Raw genomic sequence first — 27,953 nt, 5'->3', positions numbered from 1 at the left:
AACCATTCATTTCTAAACACCTGAAAAGTTGTTGTTTGATTTGATTCACTACAGTATCTTGTAGTGAACGCACAAGCCTTATCAAAAACTTAAAGACATGAAGGAATCTTGATCAAAAAAACGAAATTAAATAGAAATCAAGAAAAAAACCCTAAAAGGATATGTAACTCTTAATGACTTTGGTTAGCTTTCAGGAGAGAGTCAAGCCTACTGCCATAAAGCAGAGACAAAAGTCACCTTCTTCATGGCTTCAGCTCTCTGTGCATTACAATATTAAGTAGAAAGTCTTTTCTCAACATTAACTCAGTCTGCTTCTTTTAGAGGGAGATATGTATAATCCAAATGCAATACTTAAATTTTTCAAAAGAAGTTTGTCAAGTACGAAGTTACTGTAAAGATACATTAAAAAGAACATGAAATCAAATGGGAGAGCTTTAATAATTTATATAGACTTCTTGTATCCCAAACACTCAAGTTGTGAAGTCTTTTACATAGAATTAGAAAACATCAGTGAACATGTTCCATCTGAAATACACTACTTCAGCTAAAGAAGGGGAATTCCACCTGGCTGTCTACCTTAATCCATAAAGGTTAACCAGAATCTTGTAGTAAAAGGAATCAATCCCAACACCCTCCATCCTACATTCATTTATCCCACAAAACTCATCACACTTGAAAAAACAAGCAATCCCTGACCTCCTCTTTGGATGCCCGTTTTCACACTGCTTCAGTATCTCTTGACTGGCTTTTAAAAGCCAAGTCTCTCCCCACCATTTCCTGAAGGAACATGGCAAAACATTGAAAAACCTCAGCTCCTCGCTGCTACCAGCTATCTTGTATGTTTGTTTCCTTTTTCTCAATCACAGATACAGAAATAGATCATTCTGCTACTTCCTTTAACTTGCTGTTTCGACTTTGTCCCTACCCTATCCTTTGATACTCCCTGCATTCACTCTTATCTCTGACTTTCACACCCTCTGTAGCCTGCTATCTTCCCTTAGCTTGCTCCCTCAGAAATATGAACTTGTTTAACTTTCCTCTTCGCCATTAAAGAACATTCCTTGCATTATCATCTCCTTTCTCCTTTTCCTCTGTAATTTAACTTAACATTTACAGTCACAGGCTGTAGCTCTTCTACTCCAGTTTTCTCCTCAAACTGGCTTCCTGCCAATTAGCTCAACTGAAATGTTTCTGATTCTCTGATGACCTCTTTTTTACCAAAGCTCAAATTCAGCATTCTGTCTGCATTTCCTTGATTAGCCAAACGCCTCTGATAGTCAAACACGTTTCTCTCCCTGAAATCTCACCTGCCCTTGCCTTCTGCAATTCACCATCCACTGGTATTTCTCTACTAATCATTTCTTAAGTGTAAAATAGCACCAAAGGGAAAAAACTGGGAGACAGTCCTGAGAAAAATCACAGCTAAAGCCTTTAGCTGATCTGAACCAACTCTGAATTGTTATCAGAACAGACTTTTACTATGGGGGCTTGTCTTGATGCAATCATATCTACACAGCGTCTCAAAAGGTCACTGAGGTTTGATGTTGCTACACTTGCCCACCAAAGAAAAGCCAGCTTAAAAATCCCTGTAGGGATGAAGTCATCTTCCAAGTTAACAGCAGAAGAAGTCCTAACTGTCAAAGGGAAAAGGTTCTGGTTGGAACCCAAAAGAACAGGCCTATCTTCTGATCCAGATCAGACTCCACGATGAACTTGGGCAGGAATCTGAAACATCATCAAGAATATTGGCTGTACAAAACAATTTTGGTTTAAATAAGTGGGCTATGCTATAGCAAAGTCTGCACTTCCTCACAAATCCAGCAACATCCCCACAGGAGAGCAACGCATCCACCACCAGAGGTTCCAGTTGCCAAACCACAAAAGCAGGAAGAAGCCTTCTTACTCATGACTAAAGCACAGATTTTTACACACACAATTGGATACTGAGTTATCTTTGTGGGGTTTTGTAGTGCATTTTAAAATAATATCAATGTTGTTAAGACATATTTTGTCTCAATGTCTTAAAGAGAATAAAAGATGTCACTACAAAAACAACTTGGGGCTTTTTTTTAACCTGTTTTTCCACTACATCTGCTCTCTAGGCAAATCCATGGAGTCTTGGAAACCTTAAGAAAATTTGGAATCTAAAGATAAAAAGCATGATGCATTCTATTGCTTTGGCAAAAAGAGACCACGTTCACACTTCTTGATGCATATCAGCGCTTACAGCATCTACACACATAAAAACTTAAAAGGCTGTGACCTCAGAAGCAAAAGCAGCAATATTCAAAAGCAGAAAGTAAAAATAAATAAATCAAGGTACCTACATAAATGGGATATATGCAGATGGGATATGGAAAGTATCAACATTATGAACCCTGCAATTGAAAAGCGAGGTAACACACATGGGTCTTATTGCTCATGAGAAAAACCTTGTCTCACGTACACGGAAGCATGGCATATAAGACATCTTAAATAAAGAAAACAAGCCAGGGGAAGCTACACAGCCTGGTAGAGCAGTTCCTAACCTCTCTGCTGAGATGCTAGAACATCAGAAGTGGAACACCTGGGACACATTAGACCCAAGTAAATAAATCCTGCCCAATCCATAGTGGCTCCATGCAGGCCAGGTGTGTCTGCTCCGTGCTTCTGGAATTGAGAGCATGGTGCAGAGATTCCCAAGTGGCTGTGGATAGTCAGCTGGGTCCACACAGGCTAATTTTCTTGGTCTGAAAATTGCAACTCTCAGAGCTGGAAGCAGAGAAGGTGGGAGTATGGAGAAGACAGCGTCAGTTCAGGGGAGAAAGCAAGAAGGTAACCGCAACATTTTTCAGGTAATGATGCAAGAGGAGCGGGAGAGTTTTGGGGAAGGAAAAACAAGGATTAGAAGTTGGATCAAGTGAGATGCATTGAACTGACAATTTTCTCAAGGTGGCACAGGTAAAGAAAGTCGGGAATACATGAAACTTATACTTTGTCAGATCAGTGGCTCACTGGTTGCTGGGAAATGCCCTTTGTTTCAGTATAAATCTGGCAGCTAGTGATGTGCTTTGGACAGAACACATTTTTGTTAAGTGTGGACCTTTGGTGAGAACAAAACCAAAAGTTACTCATCATTATTAAACCACTTATTTGCTAAAAAGATCGACACAATCTTTTGGTGAAAGGCTCAATCCTACATGACTTTTATGTCTAGTGAAATAATACAGATTATTACACTGCTACACATTTTCATCTCACTTAAAAAGAAACTTACCAGAAAAAGGATTTTTGCCAATTATCAATACATTTGGCAAAGACATCATGATCAGCTGCTGCAAAGTCTCCTAGAAAAGTTAATTGAAACGTTATTTAAATGGTGTGTATTGAATGAAAGCAAACATAACCACCACTAAAGAGAAGTTAGTATTACACCAGAAGTTTAAAATAGGTCTTAAAACTACCCATGTTCAATACTTAATTATTTGGATTCTAATTTTAAAACAACTTAGAACTATGAATCACGTCTACAAAAGCCTCGTTCTATTGGTTTGCATATCATCTCAACACAGTAAACTCCTCCTGTGGCTAGGAGCTGGCTTATGGATCTTAGGCCAGCTAGATTCTGTGTGTCAGAACATAGCAAAACTTTAAGTTACTAGTGTTCATGTTTCTCTCACTAGCTTACTGAGAGATGCTTACTTCACTTGCTCTAAGTTGCATTTATACTACAAAAGATGGATTTCCTCTATTCAATGTCCATAGTCTTAGTGGCCTCACCAAAACATGGATAGGACAACTAGAGATTTTTTTTGCTGCAGTTATGCTGGGAAAATCCTCAATATAAAGATAGAAAACCCCATTTGCATGATCAGGCAGAGTTTTAGTTTGGTAAGTCTCACACAATCAGGCAGCAGCTTTGCCTATTTATTCTATAGATTGTATCAATGGATAGTTTCTGCCAGCCAGTAATGGCTGTAATCAGGTCAAATCCCCAGTCTAGACAGAGCCTTATTCTCCTGAAGCAGAATAGTCTTCCTCCTGTTCCCAGATGTTTATTCACAGCAGATGCCATCCCATTGGCAGCTCTGGAATCATGCTTTTTGTTTTTCCACAGTGATAGATTCATTAATACAGAAAATGTTTATACTCAAGAGCAACATATTCCAGAACATCCAAAAGACATATATTACGTATCATATTGTAACCTAAAAACCTAACAGAAGTCAATTCATTTTATGTCATTTGAAAAATTACTTTATTCCTTGGAAAACACCTGCAGAAATTATTAGCTATTGCTATACTTGAAAGCTTTCACAAAAATAGTATCTGAATTAACACTAGACTGAAAAATATGTACTCTCATTGCACATGACAAATTAGCAAGCAGGAGAAAATAGTTTTGACCTACTGAAATGTCATGGATTTCAATCAACCATGACTCTTGTGCTTCTCAGATCTTGATAAAGACAATGTTTAAATAAAAAGAAGATATTAAGTGCACCACAGGAAGTTTTATATCAATAAACAATAGATAAAATACAAGGAATTCAATGAATATTTATAGCTACTACTAAGGACAAATCAGATACTTAAGAAAGTGGGGGCTTGGTGGCTTTTTTGTTGTTTGTTTTTATGTAATAGCTCAAATAATTCCATGATGCTATTATAAAGCTTTTCTTGCTGCCAAGTGGAGTTGAAGCAGCAGCAACCAAGAAACGTGTCCTCCATGGACTAAGGACAGTATCAGCTCTTTGCTTACAACACCCCTGCCTTGCTTCAAAGATGTCAACCACCTTTTCTGTCACACTGTTAATTTTATCAGTAAGCCCAGCACAACTGCTCTCAATTTGCGTTTACTTTTGAATTGACTGCTTTATTAAAAAACCTGAAATTAGAACCAGTGTGTCCCAAAAATCACACGTTTAACTGTTGTTTAACCTGCAAAAACAAACTAAGCCTATGCACAAAATTCTGCCTTGCTTGTACAAACTTTCAGAGTTCACAAGCATTTATTTTACTGAAGGCTCACACATCATCTGTTTAATGAGACTGACAGGGCACCCATAGGAGCCAGAGAATTTCCCAAGCCCATCAAAACTGATACGGGAATCAGTTCCAAACTCTTGTACTGCCCGGAAATGTAGAGGCTCAAAAGATGGGGTTTGGATCTATTAAGAGTTGGATGATGCTGTAAGTAAAGCAGCTTCATTGGAAAAAGAAGCAGCCGCAATTACAGAGAAGAACAAAGATGACACAGGAACCAAAACACTTGTATAATCCAACATAACATTTCAATCTTGAATGTTACAGTCTATGAGTGCAGGTTTTTGACAAGTATATATATAACACTGATGCAATTACTTGCTAAACTGAGAGAATGTTTTCCACAGATGTTATAAAAACCCATGGAATAAACTAGTAGAGACAAGCTCACAAGAAAAACGTTTTAAGAGTCGGGATAACGTAATGCTAAAAAATTAAAACTGCCCACATCCATTAATGTCTTATTCCTACTGTAATATTGCAGACATCTGTTAATCTTGTAGCTCCATACAGGGAATACTTTACACTTTCCTTTACTCTCAGGTCTCAGATATCCCATTCAGAACCTGTATCAAGCATGATACCTGCACAGACAGCTTGCTGAAGCACTCTGGAGGGCAGGCTCTTGCCTCTGACAAGGCATACCTTGGGCTATGAGGGGCCTCTTGGATTGATTCCAAGGCATCCGTCAAGCACTAGCTTTTCTGCCTTGGGTAATTTCACAGGTGACAGGAACTAAACTGACCCCTTCTTGAAACCGAGTTTGCTCTGCTGCCTTGCTAACCCATGCACAGGCTGTGGGAAAACACCAGCTGCCAGCCTGCGTTATGTTTGAGAAGAAACAAAGACTACAGTCAATGCTTTTAACACTTCTCTCCAAACCCAGTAAACTACCGCAGCGTGTAAACCTCCCTGCAGGATACGTGTGCGTATCTGAGTGAACATCAACGTGCAAAAAGCCACTTGAAATTTCAACAGGCCTTCCAGTTTGGCTACTAAATGCCCTCATTCCTACTAAAATGCCAGACCTGCACTGTTGGAAAGTTCTTTCACTTGTACTATCTGAGGAGGCTGGCACATCTCAAGACTCAAAGCCTGAGTGGCTGGGGAGGGAAAGGGTGAAAAAGCGAACGCAAGTCTCTGTAGCTTACACTTAAACAGCACAGATTTGCACCATTCAAGGCATGGTGATTGACTTGAACACATTTAGTCAGTATGTTTTTAGTTTTAAAAAGCCACAATAAATTATTTCTAACACAAAGGTTTGGGGTAACATGCACAATCTTGAACCATTCAAAGGTAAGCTACCCAAATGCAAAGGATTCTTCTGACACTGTTGCACTAGGATTGGCTGACAGTGCACTGACAAAGAAGCCCAGAGAATTCTTACAGGCATCAGTCCTACAAGTGTTTGTGCCTTCTGTTGCACCAGTTGTGAAACACTAATGTCTGGTCAAAAATTACTACCATCAGGAAAACAAAAAGCACATGGGTCTTAGCAGGCAGCACTTATATCCAACATGTAGTTGCTGCCAAGAAAAGAATTATGTTAAGCATGCATAAGTGTCAAGTGCCAGCTAGAAAGATGTGCAGTGGTTGGCCACTGCAGTGACTGACAGCTGGACATTTTCAATGTGCTGTGGAGTTTCTGAAAACACACTCTACGTGTGTCTGGATGAGGAAAAACAAACACTGGTACAGGCTCTGCCATGATACACTGTGAGAGGGAAAAAAAACCTTTCCCCCAGATCTGGACTCTCCTGGCAGAAAGGTGCAGGGAAGCGTGGGACGGCACTAAAAGGCACACTGTGAGGGACAGTGGTGATACCTCCAGTGTTCTACTAAAGGTGTTCATGTTTATACCACTCTACCCATGCTTTGCATCTAGAAGGCACAGTACCAGCTCTTATAACCCAAAACACACAAAGACTCAGTGGGTATTTTACAGGTCTAAATTAGGTCTTCAGTGCATTGACTATGAAATCCCAACTGATGGTTAACACCTCACTGATTTTTTCCTGATTTTATCACAATTTTCTGGCAAAGATTCCACTGATAAGACTAAATGAACATTTAATAATTGCTCTCATAGGCGCAAAACTTCTCTCAATGCTGCTTTAATGTATTATATGAGCAAAGATGCAGAATCTCTGTTTTATAAACATACCATCATTCACATACAAGTGTTTCCAGACTACTACTACAGCTGTAAATTAAGCATGATTAAAAAATGCTACCAGATTTATAAGCAACCATCCATCCAATATCTCAAAATAGTAATCTTATTTTTGTTACTCCTAAAGGCATAATTGCAAAAGAATACAGGCAAAATATAAGACAAGAAGTAATTACTAACCTGATAGTAAGTTTTTATCTGTTTCACCAAAATAGACAAATTTTGAATCCTTAATGATGCATCATTGTTTACTTTTTTGTTTATCCTCTGATTAGCAGACTTTGGGTTACTGAAAAACAAGAAAACAATAAACTAAATACACTGAACATTAATCTTTAAAGCTCTCTATATAACAAATTATATAGTTGATGTACCAACAGAACAACGTCTTGGCTCAGTTACCATGCCTTTTTCCCCCCTCCACAAGTAAATAAGGCGTTGTGGAAGTGGCTGCCAAAGGCAGAAAAAAGTAACTTGAAACATCTGTCTGTGACAACAGCTAGTCAGATTAACACCCTTCTTAGCTATTAATCATAGAATGGTAGGGTTGGAAGGGACCTTTAGAGATCATCCAATCCAAACCCCCTGCAGAGGCAGGGTCACCTAGATCAGGTCGCATAGGAACGTGTCCAGGTGGGTCTTGAAGCCCTCCAAGGAAGGAGCCTCCACAACCCCTCTGGGCAGCCTGTTAATGCAGTATATAGTTGGGAGCACTCATCACAATTATGGAAGAATGAATACAAGAAGAAAGTTTTTGTGGCTCTGCACTCCTCCACAAGCAGCCCCATGAGGGAACGCAGAAAGCAGAACACAGCTATAACGTAAATATTCCAGCACACGCTGCAGACATCAGGAATCATTCTTGCTGATGCAAACAATTATGAATAACAGAATTCTGACTCGCTACAATAACATTGTCTATACATTGAAAAACTATACTATGCACAGAAACAGAATGTAAGTTTTCACTTTTAGAACAATGAAGAGTATGAAAGATGCCACACTAACACACTATAAATTATCTGAGATTTATTTACAGTGATGGAAATCTGTCAACACAGGGATTATTCATTGGATTTTTGTCATGTACTCTCATATACAACATTTTTCTCTGGTTTATCTTGGCTCCATTCAGAGAGGAAATCAATTCCTTTTTCCTTCAAAAAGTAGAAAGGATGGGGGAAAACGCAGAGGAGCCCTCCTTCTTCAATAGCTCATAACATACCAAGTTATTAACAACATACAAGACAGCATGACAACCATTCACTGTGATTTTTCATGGAAAATAATGCAGAACCAAAGCAAATCCCCCACAACACCATGTAAAACTCTTAAGAGAATCCCTGAGATGGACAGTGTGAAGTTTCTTAACTTTGACAAAGACTCTTGATAGAGTTTCACAACACAATGTTTGCTATTTAATGATATAATTGTATTGTTTCATGATATTGTCAGATAAATGTGCAGTTGGCTACAATACTGCACTCAAACAAGAAACTACCAATTTCTCACTGTCAGACTGGAGGTTCCTGCAAGGGTGTGTGTGCCTGCCCGGTCTGGCTTTATTCAACATTGTCATTAATGATTTAGACAATACAATACAGAATATAATTACCAGAATTGCCATTGGCAAAAATTGGAAGGAATAGAAAAAAAACCTTCAAAGAACACTGTGACAATGGAGAGTGATCCTGGTAAAGTCCAACAGCAGTGTGACAGCAGTATTATGGAATTCAATGACAACACATACAGGCAAAGGATTACAGTCAGGAATCAAATGCAGAAAGAGGAGTGACTTGCTATAATACTGAAGTGACCTGAATATTGAATACTGTAGGTAGATTCAGCCAAATACTGAGCGGAAACAAATGCCATTGCCAAAAGCCCCATCATTCTTCAATTTTTTAACGTAACTGTTGCCTGAGAGGTAGTTGTTCTGTGCATTGTAGAGATGATGCTTCAGTTACTAGAGAGTCACACTTCAGAGGAGGTCTGTATTTGTACTTTTCCCACAGATGAATCACCTGGGTTCTGACCAGCACACAAAGGCTCATCATGGGTCTTTTCTCAATTACTTGGGCGTACCGTAGTGCCAAGTGGCACACAAGTACATCTGCCCCTGGAGAACTGCCTACTGAAAAGCACACCTAGTAACACAGCAAATTGCTGCAGAGCTCTTCTGGAGACTGAACAGAGCAGGTTACAGGTCAGCATGAGAGTCTTAGCAAGGACACCTAGGACCTGCAACCTGAAAGCCAGCTGCTACTGATGCACACCCACTAAAAGCCGCACAGAAGACACTGGAAAAAGAATATGCATCATACAGAATAGCTATCAAAATAAATATCAAAATAAATATCAAAAGAAACCACATGTAAGCAGTCTGCAAGGTCACTGATACACATGTGATTCATACATTTCTATGCAGATGCTCAATTGAACTGGAATGTGGAAGTGTAAACAGTCAATACCACAAAATGAGTTATCCTCTCTACTCCACTGAACATAACAGTATCATGATTTGTTTTCATGCAATTTATCACTTTGTTTCACATGCCCTGTGTGTTACTATAGACAAAATTTACATATTTTTTCATTTATCTAAACAAACTTTTGTCTTTTACAGCTCCCTTAAGTTTTAGCATGTTACAATTTTTATCTCTCTAATTTATTGATATCAGAAGTTCCTGGATTGTAAGTAGGAATAGAAGTAACATAGAAAAAACATTGCTGGAAAAGAAAGCATGTAAATACATAAAACACCCTGTTTAAAAGAAATGTAGTAAGTATAGCATCTTTTTTCTCATATATATGAATATAACCCTAGGAAAATTACGACACAGACTCTCATGCAGGTAACTGCCTCATTCCTAAATGCTTACCACATTCCTAAAAATACTATAAACAATTAAAGTACATTTCAGAATACATTAGCCAAAACTATGTGACTAAGGTGTCACCTTGGATTTACTAACTCTGCCAATGGTCTACATGATCTAAATGGTCTAAAAATGATTACGCTTTGTAGATGTGCAGAACTGGACTCCTGTCCAAACTGAATTCATTCCAATTTGTTAAAATCAAAAAAGAAAATCCAGAATAAATCCTCCTGACCTGATGGCATACAGAGATCAGCTGAAGTCTCCCGTTTCTACATTCATAGCTACAAAAGGCCGATTTGGGCCTTTAATCTTCATGTCTAATCTTAATGACTATCGGATTATCTCCAGGCTTTTTCATCATCTTCAGCAGTATTTCTATAGCCATACATTTCAGATGACTCTCCCTTTAGAGCACTCAAAACAGAGTTTACCGGATATTGTAATAGCTCTTATTTCAGCATCAACACAAAAATTAGTGTGCAACCACAGGAATTCAAAACAGAAACGTCATACAAGCTCCTGCTCTACACTTCCTCATTTCAATAGCTGTACTAGAACATTTAGACAGATCTTGTAAGAACAAAAGCTTTAGCTGTTGCATAGCATTATGTCTTCACATGTTAACAGATCTTTACACATTGTTTTGGGTCAGAAGTATTCATTCTTGTATCTGAAATTAGAAATCATTCCTTTGAGGGGAAGCGGGACATGAACTGCAGGGAACAGTTTACTGAGACAGTGAATTTAGCTGGGAAAACTTGGGCCACAGATGTGCTCTGGAACTGTATCTTTACCACTTGAAAAAAACTCAACAGTCCAGTTACGTGATTCCCTGCTAGTGCAGAGGATCAACAATTAAAACCACAATGTCAGCCTCAGTACAACATAGTACACAGAAAAAAATCAATGTTAAATTTTTCCAAAGGATTATGGTGACAAGTCCAACAGAAGAGCAAAACTTTTAAAGTCCCCTTAACATTTTTTCTCCAGCAGAACTTTAAAGCAGGTTATGGGAACAAGAGGTTTAACCTCAAGGATCAATAAAATTAACTTAAATATCAGTGCTAACACTACTAACATTTACCAATAATTTTTAATGTAATTAAACGTCACCTCAATAACTCATTATAGCTAGTAGAAGTTTTATTTCTTTGATTTTGTGACTTTCTGGTAGAGACTGTCAAATTGGCTCCTTACTCTTCGAACAAGAGAGCTAATTTCTCTTTGACACTCTCAATCAAGACATGTTAGCGGTGACTAGGGTGACTTTTACTTGATGAAAAACTGTTTCTAATTCTTCCTTGGGTGAAATCCTGCTCTCAACACCTTTCAGTGCAAATGGAACTTCTGTATTATGGCAATTAAAATCTCTCTAATCACATTATGTTATTAAACGATTTCACTTTATAAACACAGAACACCAACAGGGTACCTACTAAAATAACCCACATGATGAAAGACAAACATTTAAAATAGAGGCCACTTGGTGAAAGAATGCTTCAGTGCTTGTATTTAACAATGTAAATCAGTGACCCACTTCTAGATTACAGATTATGTTTGAACTGTCAGGTTTGACCTGCAAAGTGTATTGAACAGCCGAGGACAGGCCTAAGAGATCACTTCCTGCACCATGCACTGTCACCAAAAGAATTGAGTCCTTCAGCAGGAGATGTAGCCTTTTAAAAAAGAAACCCATCCTCATTCCCAATACTCATAACCAGGCCTCATTCTCTCACAGCCTCCAACTTTAAAGGTCAGTACTCTCCTTCAACCAGAATCACAAAATCTCAAGGGCTGGAAGGGATCTGGAAAGATCACCTAGTCCAAACCCCTACCAGAGCAGGACCACTTAGAGTAGAAAACACCACTGAAGTAATTTTTGTTTAGTCAATACAGTCCATCTTCTTAAGTACTAATGTGTTAACTCATTCCCCTCAGAGGCATGACATTAGCTACACATTTGCCATTAGATCTTGTTTGTACAATTTTACTTTGTCAGACTGGTCCATGCCAGGAACAGATGTACTAGTTTTCATATCAAGCATCTCAAGTAACTAAGGAGAAAAACTAGTGAAATATAATGTTCAAATATTTGTCATATAGAAAGATAACATTCGAAACATGGATTGCCAAAATCTGTATTGCTTGTAAGAGCAATACAGAACAGCATTCTTTAAATCACTTTCCATTCTTGGGCAACCAACTTATTACAGATTTTAATGCATTCCTTGCATCCCATATGCTGAATTGCTCAATTTTTACAACCAAGAAAATTTTTATGATAATTACATTTTTTATTAATACTAACCAGTTCTCCTTATTAGAACCCACTTGGTCCAATACCACTGAAATCAACTGGCACATACTGTTGAGAACACAGTAAGATGTAAATGGAATAATTCTGAAAATAAATCAGTTCTTAAATAGATCTCTGTAAAAGATAGCTTTAAAAGCCTTATGCTTTTTAAAACCATAAGATTCCAGTGGCTAGTTACATGATAAACATTTTTAAGGCAACACATGCTCTCAACTCTGAATTGCTCCTTTTATTAGGTGGAGATGTCGAGCTGCTTCAGTGGCAAATAGCCTAGCAAAATAGGGCAAATCTGTCTAGAAGTCAATAGCAAGCAGAGCAGTAAAAGATACCCTTAAGCAATTTTACATTTAAAAGCAACCTACTTATGACAAGATACATTAATTTCAATAGCAATAAAACCAGACAAGAGCATCTATCCCAATAATGCATTAGTTTAAAACTACTGATTACAAAGAGAACTTCAGTGATTTTGAAATACTACCAGTGTCACGTATTACAGGTTGAGACTTCATATAATCAGGGATTATGTGTCTTTAATTTTTCATTGACCAAAATCTATCAGAAATGGGAATACGATAGCTTAATGGCTTCATGCTTAAATCTATGCAGACTGCAAACCAGTTGTGTCCTCTCTTGCCATCTGTTCCTTGATGGTACTTACTGATTACATCTAGTATTAGAAGGCACCCTAATTTTAAATATATCATTGTTTGAATGTATTTGTTGTAGTAAAATTGAAACAAGCACTTTGGAAAAAAATTCTACACAAGTATACACCTTAAAGGATAATAAATATTGACTTACTCTGGTTTTTAGCTTGCAGTAGCACAGCATGCCCTTTTACATGTCAATGTTGCTTGCCTAACAAAGTTCTATTCTTTTAAAAAGTCCCTTTAATAGAAATATTATCTTGCTCTCTGCCCAGTATTTCAATAATTACTGATATCAGATTTTGTTGATGGATTTCAAATAATAAAGCAGCATTTACATTATTTACTACTCACAAGAAAATTATCAACGTACAAAATGTGTTTTACTGCAAAAGTTAAATAAAGACATCAGGCCTTCACTGGAGAATAGCTGATAATCTCTAATTTGCGTCAAACATTTGAAGCAATACTAGCCAAAGCAGTACACTGAGGCAATGAAGTCATCAGAAGCAGCTCTGCATACGGGAGAAAAGGACCACTGGCCTTTCCCCAGTTTACTGTTTGATCAGTTTTGAAATCATCATAGTCAATGGGTCAGTCTGTAGAAGTCACAGTACCAAAGAATGGGGCAGATTCTGACACACAATATTGCCAGTATCTGAACTTTGTGATCATGCACGTTCTAGAAACACTAGCACAAGATGGCAGACTGCAACCTCCTCCTGCATCTATGAGTACAATCAATTTCTGCTGCTGAAGAGAATTTCCATACTACACTTACAAAAAACAAAGAAAAACTCTACAATCCTTCTCTACCTCTGGCACACATTCATCAGGATTTCTGTGTTGACAGAAATGGATTTAAGTGGATGACTTCTCTAAAGAACAATTCATGATACAGACTATCTACTGTCAAAGCGTGCAGAGAAATAACTCAGCACACTCTTCACAGAAAAACAGATGGCAACAAAATCCTTCCACTCCTTGAAGAGCATCATTTAAGACATGTAAGTCCTGAGGCTGCAATGTATTGATCATATCGAACGAGATGAAGGCCTGGTGATATTACACAATGCTCACAGCTGGAGAGCCACAGTCTGACTTGCTGCAGACACAAGAGATGTAGATTCTGGAGTTACTCAACTGTTCAGTTTGGTATCCTGCTTAGTCACTGTATCTTTGCTCACCTACACAGGATCACAGATGACCTGATCCTAACTTGCAGTAAGCAAGCAAATGTTGTGATTTATACTAATCACTCTTCTTCACCCTTCCAGTAAGCATTTATGACAATCTACCTATTACGTGTAGAACACCTGTATTTCTACCCCGGAGACAACTCTGCTTGAGCAGCAATCAGTGCACAGTTAAAATGGTCAAGTGCTCTGCAAACATCCTCTCAAACATCTAAAGATGTCATTACAAATGCTGAGATACCCTTTACCACAAAATAAGGTACATATTAAGATTTCAATTTAAGGATGCTTTGCTAATTCTACAAAGATTGCCTGTATCTACTAAAGTTCAACAGTTTCAGCAAAGGTTTTTTGCCTCATACGAATTTTCAGAAGTAGGTCTAACATCAAAAGCCTTTTGGTCCTTGCACAAAACACCATTTCCTAGGATTATGCTCAACATCATAAATATAAGGAGGCTGAAGCCCTGTGCCTACTTTAAAAAAAACATGACCAAGTGGTCTACAACAAATCGACTGGCTGCTGAGGATCACAGGGAACGCTGCCAGAACATATGAGTGGATATTGAGCATATGCAGACAGCTTCCCTAGTCCCTGCCTTAGCTCTCCAGCACCTGACTGGGCTGAAGTACTCACAGGGTAGCTGCACAATGCCTAAGCTCCGGCTGGCACTCACAGCAGAGAAGCTGCCTAATTACTCATGGTTGAAGTGTGCTTAGCATAGCTATATCTGAAGCAGTGCCACCAGCCTTTTGTGCCAAGTAACCCTGTCTCTCCCTTCTCCATCAGTTCAGACCTGCTGTGCCTCACGACCTCAGGGCTGCTCTGACCAGTAACTGCTCTGCTGGGTGGAACCACTGCTAGTGGCATTATTGACATGAAGAGGCATCCCCTCACATGTGTACACTCCCAGGTTTACATGTCAATGTGCAAACAGACAAAAGTCACAGTATACTCAAGAGGTCTGGTGACTTAACTTTCATTTCTTCCTCCCAGGGTTTTAAAAAGCAGATTTAATTGTTGTCCTCCTTTTCTTTAACAGTAATAAGGAAGATGCATGCAGGTGAGCAAAATGTAGGAGAAAATGAGAGAAAAAAACGGTTTACTTGTCATATACTAAGCACACATTTGTATCACTGAATTAACACCCCCAAGCTTACAGAGCACCAGCTGTCTTTAGGATCACGTAGCATGACACAACTTTACTACTATTGTTTCAACCTGACTATGAGATGTGCTCTCTTCCTATCACATTAAATGTATTATGTAAAAATAAAAAAGGGGAAAAAGCTTTCTGACAAAGATTGAAAATAATGAATCATTACTCACTGCACCAAGTAACCTGGGTCAGTGCCCCACAACAATCAATGAAAACACAGACTGGCCGCTGCTTCATAGATAGCAAAAGCAGAGCTGGCTTCCAGCAAATTAAAAAGTTTCACCAATGGAAAGGAAAATCCATAGGATTGAGAGCATCACAGCACACTTCATATTGTCATACAAAATAAACACACTGTTTATTAAATGAGAATTCCTAGAAGTAACAATTTAACAAGCAAAAGGGATTTTTTTAGAAAATAGCTAAGAATCAGAAAATCTGACACATGTAATTCACTACTTCAACAAATCCAAATATCTTACAAGGGTGGGATTGTTGAGGTTTTTTGTTTTAGGCTTTTTATTAATTGCAAAAGGTCTCCTAGTGAATACTGTTTGAAAAGGTAGAATTAGACTGCTGTAGTACTTGCACGATACTGCTTTCCAAACTAACCTAAAATAAAAGGGCAGCACTGGCTGCAAGAGCACTGCTTAAAAAGGACAAGCAAGAAAGGAGATACCACAGAAAAAGTACTAAGGATAATGACCACTGAAGTTTTGCTTCCTACTTTAAGTACTGTATGCTATTTTCCTTCTCAGGGACATATTTTACTTCAAAAATGAGTTCAAATTTTAAGATTTATTTAGTCCAACATTAATTAACAGAGTACCTGAGAAGAATCTGACTTTGTTAACCTCTCAATGTAACTGACTAGTAAAACACCACAAACATTTACACCCATAATAATCCTGAGACAACAATAAGATCAGCTTTGTGTGAGAAAGCACTCACATATCTGGATCACAAGTTGCAGCATAACTTGATACCAAACAACAGAAGGCATTAAAGTGAGAAAACGCTTTTACAGTCTACCTTGGAAAGAACATTCTGCAAACAAACAGGTAGTAGTTCAGAAGAAACATCAGAAACAGATATAAAAGAAGAGGGACAGAAAGTTGTCATCAGATAGGGAGCACCAAGCAGTACCAAAGGGAAACAAACAAACACTTCCTGCCTTAGCAAATGACATTTGTGAAGCTAATATGCTAAAACATTTAAAACATTCATTTAAGGGAAAATAACTTGTGTAGGATTTAAAAGCAATACCCATTTATGCAGACTTCTTTATGTAAGAGAGAAAAAAACCTCTTAAGATACCATTACGTTTGTATATACAAGTTTTTCTCTTCTACTCTAACCAACTTCTAACACCAAAGCACTTTGCTTTATATGATAATCATAGCACTAATAAAAATAAGTTCTCCTTTGGAAGATTTACACTTAATCTTTACTTTGAATTGTGCTATAAATTCTCAAAAATACTAGTTCAGATTCAAAACTGCCGACCATAAATGTCTCAGACCACTGAGTACTAAAAAAAGCATGAAATACCGATACAAGATCAGCCTAGTGAGAAGACACCAAAGCCACCTGAATATTGCACTTTTAGTGACTAAAAAGTTCTTAAGTTGTAAAAATAGTGCCACATAGACTTCTGTTAAACACTTTTAGTTAGAACACTATGACTCTAGAGTTCTCTTTCATATGAAGTACAATAAACCTTCTATAAGTACATTAGGACCAGTAAAATATACATCTTCATCTTTTTCCATATCAATTTTTAGACTACAGCGTGGTGGGTCTGAGCCCTTTGTCATCGCAGAGAATAAGACAAATTCAAATGCAAGGCTCCTGGATATCAGGGAACTGCCAAAGAAAACAAGTTACATTTCTTCTAAAAATGTTATCCACGTGAGCAACTTCATTGCTTCAGCACAGCAACTGAAATGTGTTGCAAATTTTGCATGCACACCAATACTCGCACAAGCCCCTACTGACTTAGATATAAATAGAGCAGTACATGAAGGACCTTATCCCTGTGAACTACACAAAGCTGCAGGATAAGCATACATACAAGGGCCTGTAAAATAAGTGCATTCTTTTAATCTTAAAACATTAATATCCTTGCTACAATGCAAACCTGCACTTTGTAAGTACTACATTTGTCTGCATTCTATCATCCATCAGCTAGTACCTGTATTGTATTTTTGTTTGGCACACACAATACCCTGAATACACAACAAGTATATTCTGAAGCTACCAGGAAATTACACCAGACATTTGTTGCTCAGGGGCTTATTTAAGAAAAACAAAGATGCCATACAAACAAAAACTAGAGCAAACGTTTCCTTGCAGCTTAAAATAAGATAAAATTCTGTAATAAACCTAAGTGAACTCTATCTCTTATCATAGAAAAGAAAGTAAGCTCTTGAGTGTATGTGAATATGCAACATAGATTCAAAGATTCAGTTCACAGCCAGCAATACAATAGAATCCACAAAGAAGTTCATCCCTTACTACTTCCCAATCCAAGAATACAATGTAAGATAATTTTTGCTTTTTCCTTAGAGCACATCAATGGGAAAGCACACCAACCGAGCTCGGGTCAAGCAGTGGCACTGCTTCGATTCAATGCCTTAACATCAATTAGTTCAATGAAACGGTGGGGTGAGTAAACACTGTTAAATAACAACTGCCTACGAGGCCATGCCTCTTCAGAACATCTTAAGGCATAAATACAGGACTCTCTTAAAAGACAGTAAATAAACAGACTCCCACATAGTTATTACAAAGTAATCTCTGACCACTGAGGTCATGTGCTCTAACAAAGCAGCATTTTGAAAAAATGTCTTGATCCCTAAATAATTACTACATAGAGAAAAGTGGTACAGTATGAAAGAAAGGGAGGGCAACAAATGGGTATATAGTTCAGAGAAAAAGAAGGAGGAACCAAAAAACAAGAGGAACATATGAAAGAACACAAAGCTAAAAAGCCCTTTCTTACAGAAGAAACAAATGAGAAAAATCTAGAAGTAAGCTTCTCGAATTTAGCATAGGATTAAGATGTGCTTGATTTAGTAACCAATTTGTCAGTTAACTAGACTACTTTTTAAAAGAAAGATGAGAGTTCAGCAATACTCTGCAAAGGTTTGCAGTGTAGAGATCCCAAAACCTGAAGAAATACAGCCCTGCCAGTAAAAGATGTGAGCTCATCAGCCCAGGTAAGGTATTTGCAGCTAATCTAAATCTCTACAATTTACTGCTGCTTATACTACCCAGAAACATGGCAACACTGCAGGGTGGCTTAAGGCAGCTTATCCACTTGGGTAAACTACCTTTCCTGGTGTAGAAATTAGAGCATAACAAGTTGTGTATTGCCTTTCCTTACAACATAGGCGGCATCACTGAAGCACAGGTAGGTAAAGAGCAAAGTCAGCCCTGTATACAGAAATATTACTGCCAGCCACAACTGCAAAGTTCACCCAAGCTCAACATTAGGTGCTGCTAAGGGCAAATGATGCTCAGATGAACCACTCAGCCATCACTCCTGAACCGCTAAAGCATGCAGCCCAGCCACTGATGTTAAACTGGGAGGTGCCTGCCTCTGGCTCCAAGTCACACTCATGGCATTCCCCACACGGTCTTGTGACTCCAGTTAATGCCAACTCTGCCCTGTGGAGGGGCAGCTCTATTTAGTAGTGCTGCACCATATCCTGTGGCTGTATTTCCTCTGTTACCTCGCTCAAGCATCTCTACCCTGCAGCCTTCACTGTAGTATACATGTGTCCCTACATATAGAACAGCCTGAACTGAGCCACACCACAGGAGGAGACAGTTTGTCAGTACACTCTCAGCTTTCCCAACCATGAAACATATGAACTTCTTAATACCTTTATATAAGTAGATTTTACTTCATTATTTTCACAGAGTGCTTTGAAACAGTAGCTAGAATGTGAGTGAAATTCAAGATACAGTTTTATTTTCAGAATAAACTTGGGCTTGTTTCATTGCCAGAATATTTTCAATGCTGAAATGAGCTATTTCGATTTTAGATCTTTCAACTACAATTGTTATTTATGGAACAGGTAAATAGACTGAATAGAGCACCTTTGTATGTACTGAGAAATGGGGTTTTTTAACTTGGCTTTTATTCCCTGGCCCCAGCTACCAGCCTAGGCTAAGGATGGGATAAGTGGTACACTACCAGCAGAAAAAAGGAGACAGAGTCAAAGGCTAATACTTAGGTGAACACATGAAAAAGAGGGTAAAGAAGCAGATGTATATAGGCAGAGGAAGATTAGATTACTTACTCCATAATCTTCAAAATACTCCAAGAAACAACAGCAAATCACAGAATCGTTTACTGCACAGAAATAAATCAGATTAGACAAGATGGAGAGTGAACATCAACTGTTAAAATGGGTACAAAGCCATAAAAAACCTAATTAAATGGAGAAATAAGCAAAGAGCAAACACTTCAAGCATTCCAAATTCAAGCCATGGTTTTCTTTCTTTCAGCTATCAAAAACCCAAGCACATCAGAACTACAGGTATCAGCCAACGTCCACCTCTGACTGAGCTCACTGCAGGCAGATGTTCAAGTCTAAATATAATCATTATTAAACTATAAAATAAATGTGTATTACAAGCATAGCTTCCCTTAAGAAAAACCTAGGCCTTACTGCTGCAGAACCACTCTTAAGTGCAGTAACTCCAACCAACTACAATAGTGACAACTACCTTGCATCTGTGCAAGCCCAACAGAGCACATCTGGAAAGTATGAATCAAATCCATGCACTTCAAGAAAGCAAGAAAGATGCAGACTTATTTCCAAAATACATGCCCATATTTTTACTGACAAACTCATGTATTTCATTTTCCCCAAAACTTTGTTTCCACTTCCCCACCCAGACAGAACGTGGCTGAAGCTGGATCCTGCTGCTTGGTCTTCTTCCCAAGAAAGAGTTAATTGGATTGGGGTGTTATGTTCCTGCACTCTTTCACAGAGCCAGTCATCTGGCTCAAGCACTAGAGATGGAGTCCAGTTTTCAGGGAAAGATATAGGCAAGCCAGAAGTATGGGCTGGCAAGCTCAACTGTTTGGAAAAAAGCATGCAACTGAAGACTAAAAGCTCAGAAAAGGAGTCAATGAAGCAGTCTACACATTCTAGGCACACATCACCAGAGTGATGGAAGGAAACAGTCAGCCCGTCCGCCTGGAAAATTCTATGGGTGCGAATGGCCTGTATGTGGATCCAGTCAGTGAAAAACAGTGGGAGAACGGCAAAAGGGGCAAAACCAGGAGAATAATAAAATATTTCACCCTTTCAAGTAGTTTTCAGCATGTCTGGATGCAATAACTGACATGGACAGTACCACTTAACACATTCAGTTCAAAGCTATTAACGGAACACCGTGATGAAAGCGGAAAAGTTCTCCAGACAGTGGATTGAGTTCACTCAGTTTCGAGTCTGGTTCTGTACGTTACCAATTCTACATATGGTGCTTGCCCAATAGTTCCTTTAAAGCAGATCCATGTCCACAAACATCAAGCACAGTATACTAAAATGCAGTTTCAAGTCTTTTTATAATTGACCAAATACTAACGGTGGTGCTAAATGTAACGAAAAGTCCAAATCTCATCATCACTTGCAGTTGCCTATTTTTATTCAAAGGAACTCCTAAGACTCTTGTCAGTTTGGGAACTGTTTCTACTACAAGACTTTCAGCATTTCTCACACAGTCCTATTGGAATTCAATTAGCAAATACAAGAGAACAAGACCTATCAGAAATAAAAAGAAACCAACCCAGAAAATCCATGTTTCTGTAAGAGTGCCTTGATCTTTCTGGATGAGAAGGGTAGGTAACTAGTACAATACTAAGAACAAATTGAAAAAAAAAAAGGAGAAAGAGGTGCTGTTAGTCAAGTTCTGAAAAAACATCTCTCTAGGACAATTATTCTTTTACTGCAATTGCACCTAGATGTGCAACAGATGACTAATCTGTTGAATTATAATGTTTCATTTATTTTAGCAGTATACACAACCTATTTTACTCAAGTGTATGAGCACTTCATAATGTCAGAAGGATTATGATACAGAGGTACAGTAAAGGTATGATGTATTCTTGGTATGTTCCTCCATCTCCCTGCCACGATAGAACACCGCTGCAGTGATCTCTTGCATTCTGATTTATTTCCAAGCAGCATGACTCCTTTTTGTATCAAAGAAAACAAAGATAAAGGCTCAGATTTAGAGAGACAGATGGGTTTCTATCCAGAGGTATCAGATATTGACTGATCCCAGCAGAAGGTAGGTAACCAAATACTTTTGAAGAACTGGCCCTAAATTTAAACAGGAAATCAGAGACATTCTCTCAAATTAGGAGCTAATACTGTAACACTAGAATTCACCTTAATTAAAAATAAATCAAAGTTTAAAAATAATAAATTGGTCTGTAGTATCTCCAGCAAAGGAAGAGCTCTTCAGATGCAACTGGGCACTGAATGGTATGTGTGGCATTTTCATTTATACTAAAACACCCAAAAAGTCAGAAGCAAAAGACATACAAAGAACATTAACATATTACTCTCTCTCATGTAAGAGGCACCAATAAACTCAACGTTGCTAAAACCCAACCATCTCAGTACCATTATCCTGCAACTATTCCAACGCTGACACCTATTTTCTCTGTCTAAACCATTACAATTGTTGGAAATAAATTTGGTCTAGACAAGCACAAGAAGAAACAAATACCATACTAACAAACTCTCACTTGTAGATGTTCATGGAAGGCAGGATTAACTCTCTTTTAACTGAACAAAAAAACTTCTCTAAGTAACAAAGCCACTTTTTTGGATTGAGTAACTGTTCACAAACCACATCTAATCCAACGTTAGCACTCATTTTTATGGTCACAGAATTTTTCAACAGTTGGTATTAATAACTATTATGTTATTTATAAAGCAAGACCATAGCACCTCTAACAGCCTCCACTTCTTCATGCTTTTAAAGCATCTAATCTTGCAATGGCTTTCCAGGCATAGGAACCAACCTACACCAGCACATGACAAAGCCCTCAGCTGACAGGTAGGCATCAGGTCTATTCACACAGCAAAACGTTAACAGCCTTTAACATCTCAAAAACAGTTTAACCAGTAAGCACCATGGAACACACTTCATGTAAAAAAAACAAAACAAAACAACTTCTAGTGGTGCTTTCCACATATTTCTACAAATGGCACTCCTGTTGACTTCTGCAAGAACAACATTTCTCCACAGTATCTAAGAAAGTCAAAGCCCTTAATCACAATCTCAGGTTGTTAAGTGAAGTAAGACACTGAAAGCTTTCAAAGAAAACCAACAACATTCTGAAGGAAAATATTTTGCTTTTGAAGTCACGTGATACAAAGGAAAGAAGGAGAACTATTAATAAAATCGAAAATATTAAACCCAACTTTTATTTCTGAGTAGCTAGAGCTGCATCTTTTACATGTTTCTGCAAAAGAAGACGTGTATAACGGGGATATTCAAAGTGAATAGGACCAGAAGTTAACACAGGTTTCAGTGGTGACTTCACCAGAGGTGGAATCTGTCTGCAAAACATGAAACATTTTTTCCCCCCACCTTTCAATCCTGGCAAAAAACCCAAAACAACTAAACTCCCCCAAAGAAGAATGTAGTTCTGGAAAGTTCAAATCTCTTTAGAACACAATCACAATACACTTCAGTCCCCCAAAAATGTATTTTAAATAAAAAATGCCTTCCAGTGTAGTTACCTACTTATAAAACTAATTGTATTTGTACATCAGTCCTTTTACATACACCTCTATAATAAGGCAGCTTTTAATTGTTCTGGATAACAGACTATTTTATTTTAAATGTACCATTTCCAGTGTGCATTTATATATATATATATATATATATATATATACACACACACACCCCCCCCTCCTCCTAAGTAAAGTACAGTAACCATTGTATGGAGTCAAAGACACACAAAGTCAAAAGCCAAGCTCAACACACAACACAGTGCCTCAAGTATGGGAATGCTCCCTCTCCTCAGTTTTCCATTTTACATACATGTACCCCGCATATGTATCAGATATCAATTTCTACTCTCAGGACTCAAAGAAATTACTGATAAAGTTTCATTCCATTACTATGTTATTGAAAATCACCTTGTTCCAGTTGGAGTATGAAATTTGCCTTCTGCATGTGAAACATTTTTACCAAACAGAAGCTCTACATGTTAAATGCATGGTCATAATTGACAAGCTACTTAATGTATACATAGTCCAAGAAAAAAAAAAAAACCAAAACCAAACTGTAACATTAAAATAGTTGCTTCTGTGAATTTGTAACTTAAAATTCTTACTAAAATATGCCAGAAATACTCTCTATTTTTTTCAAGTTTAACTCCACCAAGTTTCTCACTATTAGAAGTATAGAAGCAAATACTAGGAATTTTATTTGCACAAATGTAGGTAATAAAGAAAACAGTGGTTTCAAAAGGATGCAAATTCAAACTTAAATGAATATAGATTAGTTATACACATAGATTAGTTATACAAGCTGAATAGCAATGGTAAAAACGTTAAAAATACTCAATATGAGTTAAAACCATAACAGAGTAAAAGAGGGCCCATCATTGAGCAATGTTCCTGAGGAACAGCTGTCAACACAAGCTGCTCACGCTCTAGCTATCTATTCAGCCAATCATAACCTGTACTTTTTTCATACCTATACAAACAAAAGAGCATTTTTCTGTAAAGACTTAAAATATCGAGGAAAAAAAAAGGCATGGAGAAATTTTTTCCACTAGTAGTGTTTTCATTATCACTAGACACTTGACAAAAGTGTTACTCTCTAGCACTACAGGAGCCAGCAACATTCCAGTCAAAGCTATGATTAACAGAAAGTCACTCTAGTTATAAAGACATTTTTCTAACAAACAGAGTTTTCAATAAACAGTTTATAAAACAATGTGAAAATGTTTCTTCTGTCGTTAAAACATTCTATACTTTCCATTAAAATATCAGCTTTACTGCACAAGTGCTGCCTACTCTAATTTGGAACTGTGAAAAATAAAGCAGGAAGAGTTAAAGTAATGTCTGTTTGCCCAGTAAACAACATTATGTGACTCTCATACAATTCTTGTATGTCAAGTCAACTAAGATATGTATTAGACTCTTACTAGATGAGCAAGTTTATTCAGTATTTTGTTTATGAGCATGACTTACAGTAGAATGAACCGTTATGCTTCTCAGTGGAAATCTGGGAAACTATTTAGAGTCATCCAATTTTCCAGTAAGTTCTATATATCATGATTCAGCCTGTATTACACTATACACCCTGAAAATACATCACTCAGACATTAAACAGTAAAGAGTATCTGCTGTGCTTCAAAGACTCCTCTTAACTGACCACATGACTACTCGAAGTACAAAAGAGATATAATATGGCCAATATGGAGAAGGAAAAAAAGTTTTCATAAGGGAGCAAAGCATATAAGAGAGATCCCAGCAAAAAATAATGAACCCAAGGCACAACTTGCATACACTTACATTTGCAGCATGACTTCGTTCAGAAACACGCCATCCACCAGCGCCACATATTCATCCAGATTGGTCCCATTTCCTCCAGCTAACGGTCCAAACGTCTTAACCTAAAACATAACCATCACAATCGTGACACTAACTCCATCTTATCCTCTGCTGCAAAGCGTTTATCTTCAAACAACGAGCAAATACATCAGTAACGTGTGAGGTAAAATGAATGCTTACCCAGGTGACAAGAGGGCTAGACATGAACTGCTCCAAAAGGGGTGTGAATACTTCGTTCTCCATTTTACAAAAAGATGGTTAACATCAATGCAGGTCCTCTGATGCAAAAAACAGGAGAAGTCCTCCACTGTAGCAACTCTGAAATGCTCCGAGGATTTAGCTGGAGTAAGCGAACCCCATTTTTACCAAGCAATGCAACAGCAATAAAAAAGTCAGTGCACCGGCAACTGGGATTTATCGTCCTCTTTCAAGAAAAAATGCATTTGAAAGTCCATCTATACGTATTTCAGCCTTTCCATTGATGTCTCTCCCTTCCTACATGGAAGGAAGGAAAGAAAAGAGGGAGGCTGCCTAGCTACTGGGATTCTGCATCAGACAAAAAGAGAAAGGAAGGAAAAATCTGCTTCAGCAGCGGCAGCTCTTCAGAAAGGAAGAGGTTCCAGTAAAACTCTGCAAGCTCATCCTGCCCCTTCCCCACACACAAAAAAATAAATCCAGACGAGGGGAGGCAAAGAGGGATTGAGACCCCCACCCCCACTCACAGCTAAGCCCCCCAGGCTGGTGCTGCACACAAGAGAATCCCTCAGCCCGCCCCCTGCAATGGCACACGCAGCCCACGGAGAGGGAAGCAGCCCTCGGCAGGGATGCGAGGCTATTTTAAATCGCTTCCCTTTTCTAACCCCTTCCCTTTTCCACTAAACTAAGACGCAAGACGGGGACATGAGCGGCACACGCCGCCTCGCCTCACAACCTCGCCCTTCCCCCGCGCTGGCCGCTCCCCTCGTCGCCTCCCCTCAGCCCCCCGGCGCCTTGCCGCCTCCGGGAGCTCCCCGACCCCCTCCCCAGCCCTAAACCCCGGGTCCAGCTGCTCGCCTGCCGCTCTCCCGCCACCCCTTCGCCGCAGGCTCCCACAGGGCACCAGCTCCTCTTCCCACCCCCTTCTCTCAAATAACGGCCACCTCGCCTCAGCCAGCCCGGCCGCGCCGCATCACTCGCCCCCTCCTCCCCGCCCCGCCACGGGCGGTTCCAGCGTATGGATCCCTCCGCTCCGCTCTGTGTGTGCGGAAGCCGGTTATCCCTCCGCCAGCCCGGGTCCCTTCCTGTTCCCCCTCCCCGGCGCTCGGGGATGGCGGCGCAGTTCGAAAGGGGCGGGAACCGCGGCAGGACTCGTGCCCGGGCGCTGCGGCGGCGGCCGCGGGAGGGGGCGCCTCAGGCGGCTCGAGCCGGGAGCACCGGCGGCCTCTGGCCCGCAGCAGAGGAGGGGGCCTGGCACACGCAGGGCGAGCGAGGAAGATGCTCTTAGATTCCCCTCTCTAGGAAAAAGGTACCCATGAGGGAAGAAAGGAGGGGAAAAATGGAGAGTAGGGGGAGTTGCTGGCGCCCTGAGGGAGATTAATCCTAAACGTACACTCCCGCCTTTCGGGAGACGGGGACGGAGGGTAGATTTTCTCCTGAGGAGGTGAAATCTGAACACACCCACCGTTAATACAAAATCCAGCTTTCTGGAGAGATTTTGCAGGGAAAGAGGGGCGACCTGGTTAGAGAAAAGCAAATGATGACAGGCAATTTGTTTGCCTGAGACCTTGTCCTTAAGCTGTCTCTTGCCACTTGGGCTTCAAATCTCCAGTAACTGCATTAACAGACAGGACCATATCTGCTTTATAGATCATATGTAGTTTATTGACAAACCATTTTACAGCAACTTAAACTAAATCCAAATTCTCATCCACGCAAATTTAATTGCAGCAGCATTTCTCCAGATGCCTTTAGTTTTACACACAGGAGAAAAAAACCCAACACCACAAAATAACTCAATAAAAGTGACTGAAATTAAGTCCTTTTGAATTGCATCGCAGTAACAGCTAAACATGAAGGGTTTTGAAACCCAAATACTGGATGTAACATTTGTCCTAATGGTCCAAGATTAGGAAGAATTCCAATCATAATCTTTTACCCATATGTAAAACCAATGAGAATATATAAGTAAAAGACTAGAAAAATAAATTACAGACCTTGAAATATTAGTCTGTAACTTGTATTACAGGGATTTTTTTAAACAAAGTTCCATAGTTAAATGTCTTTAATTCTCACAACTATAAATTTTGAGCAAAAAACCACATCTTTCCCTCCCAAACCAAGTCTTTAGAATGAACTCCTGTGAAACAAAAGAAATAAAGAGCAAAAAATATGCAGTCTTGGATCTGAATAAGAATCTGGTGATCCATGGGTGAAATAACTGCCAATAGACTACTAGCCCTTAAAGGCCACTACAGCAGCTTTTTCATAAAAGCCTGTCTAACCAGCCACTAAGATCCCTGTATCTGCCCACAGTAGATAATGTAATACTGTGGAACTTCCTTGGCTCATCAGTTTGTTTCTTGTGGGCTTTATATTAGGAAGTAATGACTATGGCATAAAACAGTCTCTAGGAATTGGAGACTGGCTAGAAGAAGTTGCTAGCCCATGTAGTGGTCACATGTTAGTAACACCAGCTGGCTCATGAGTTCCTGAAAAACATTTATACTGAGATTTTGTAACACTGAGATATAAGACTTTGGTTAAACAGTTTTAGATGTTACTTCCATCCACACCATCCAATTTGCATGCATTTTCAGTATTGCTGTTGGGCACTGTTCCTGCAGAAGGGCTGGTATATTTTAAGTAAATACTGCACACTGAAAATAGTAACTGAATAAATACTGCACAAAGAAATGCTTTGTAACCTGCTTTATCTTAAATGATTTACAGTTCCTTACTAGAACT

General features: G+C 38.9%; 1 protein-coding gene across 16 annotated transcripts in view; it reads right to left on the bottom strand.

The window, feature by feature from the left end:
• CCDC88A (coiled-coil domain containing 88A) overlaps positions 1 to 26,241 on the bottom strand; it is a 77,956-nt gene extending 51,715 nt beyond the window's left edge. For 14 of the 16 annotated variants that reach the window (XM_061989321.1, XM_061989322.1, XM_061989324.1 and 11 more), the window contains exons 1-5: positions 26,150 to 26,241; positions 25,191 to 25,556; positions 24,972 to 25,072; positions 7,382 to 7,490; positions 3,257 to 3,326 (exon numbers count right to left, since the gene is read on the bottom strand). In XM_061989321.1, the coding sequence (XP_061845305.1) occupies positions 3,257 to 3,326; positions 7,382 to 7,490; positions 24,972 to 25,072; positions 25,191 to 25,253 (343 nt within the window). In that variant the 5' untranslated portion in view covers positions 25,254 to 25,556; positions 26,150 to 26,241. Of the gene's footprint in view, positions 1 to 2,528; positions 2,603 to 3,256; positions 3,327 to 7,381; positions 7,491 to 24,971; positions 25,073 to 25,190; positions 25,660 to 26,149 lie in introns of those variants that run through there. The other 2 variants (XM_061989309.1, XM_061989319.1) reach the window with 2 other exon arrangements.
• Positions 26,242 to 27,953: the final 1,712 nt, after the last annotated feature.

Source organism: Colius striatus, chromosome 2 (genome assembly GCF_028858725.1).
Source record: "Colius striatus isolate bColStr4 chromosome 2, bColStr4.1.hap1, whole genome shotgun sequence".
Taxonomy (NCBI): Eukaryota; Metazoa; Chordata; class Aves; order Coliiformes; family Coliidae; genus Colius; species Colius striatus.
The sequence above is the reverse complement of the archived record's forward strand: the minus strand, read 5'-3'. Positions and strand labels throughout refer to the sequence as shown.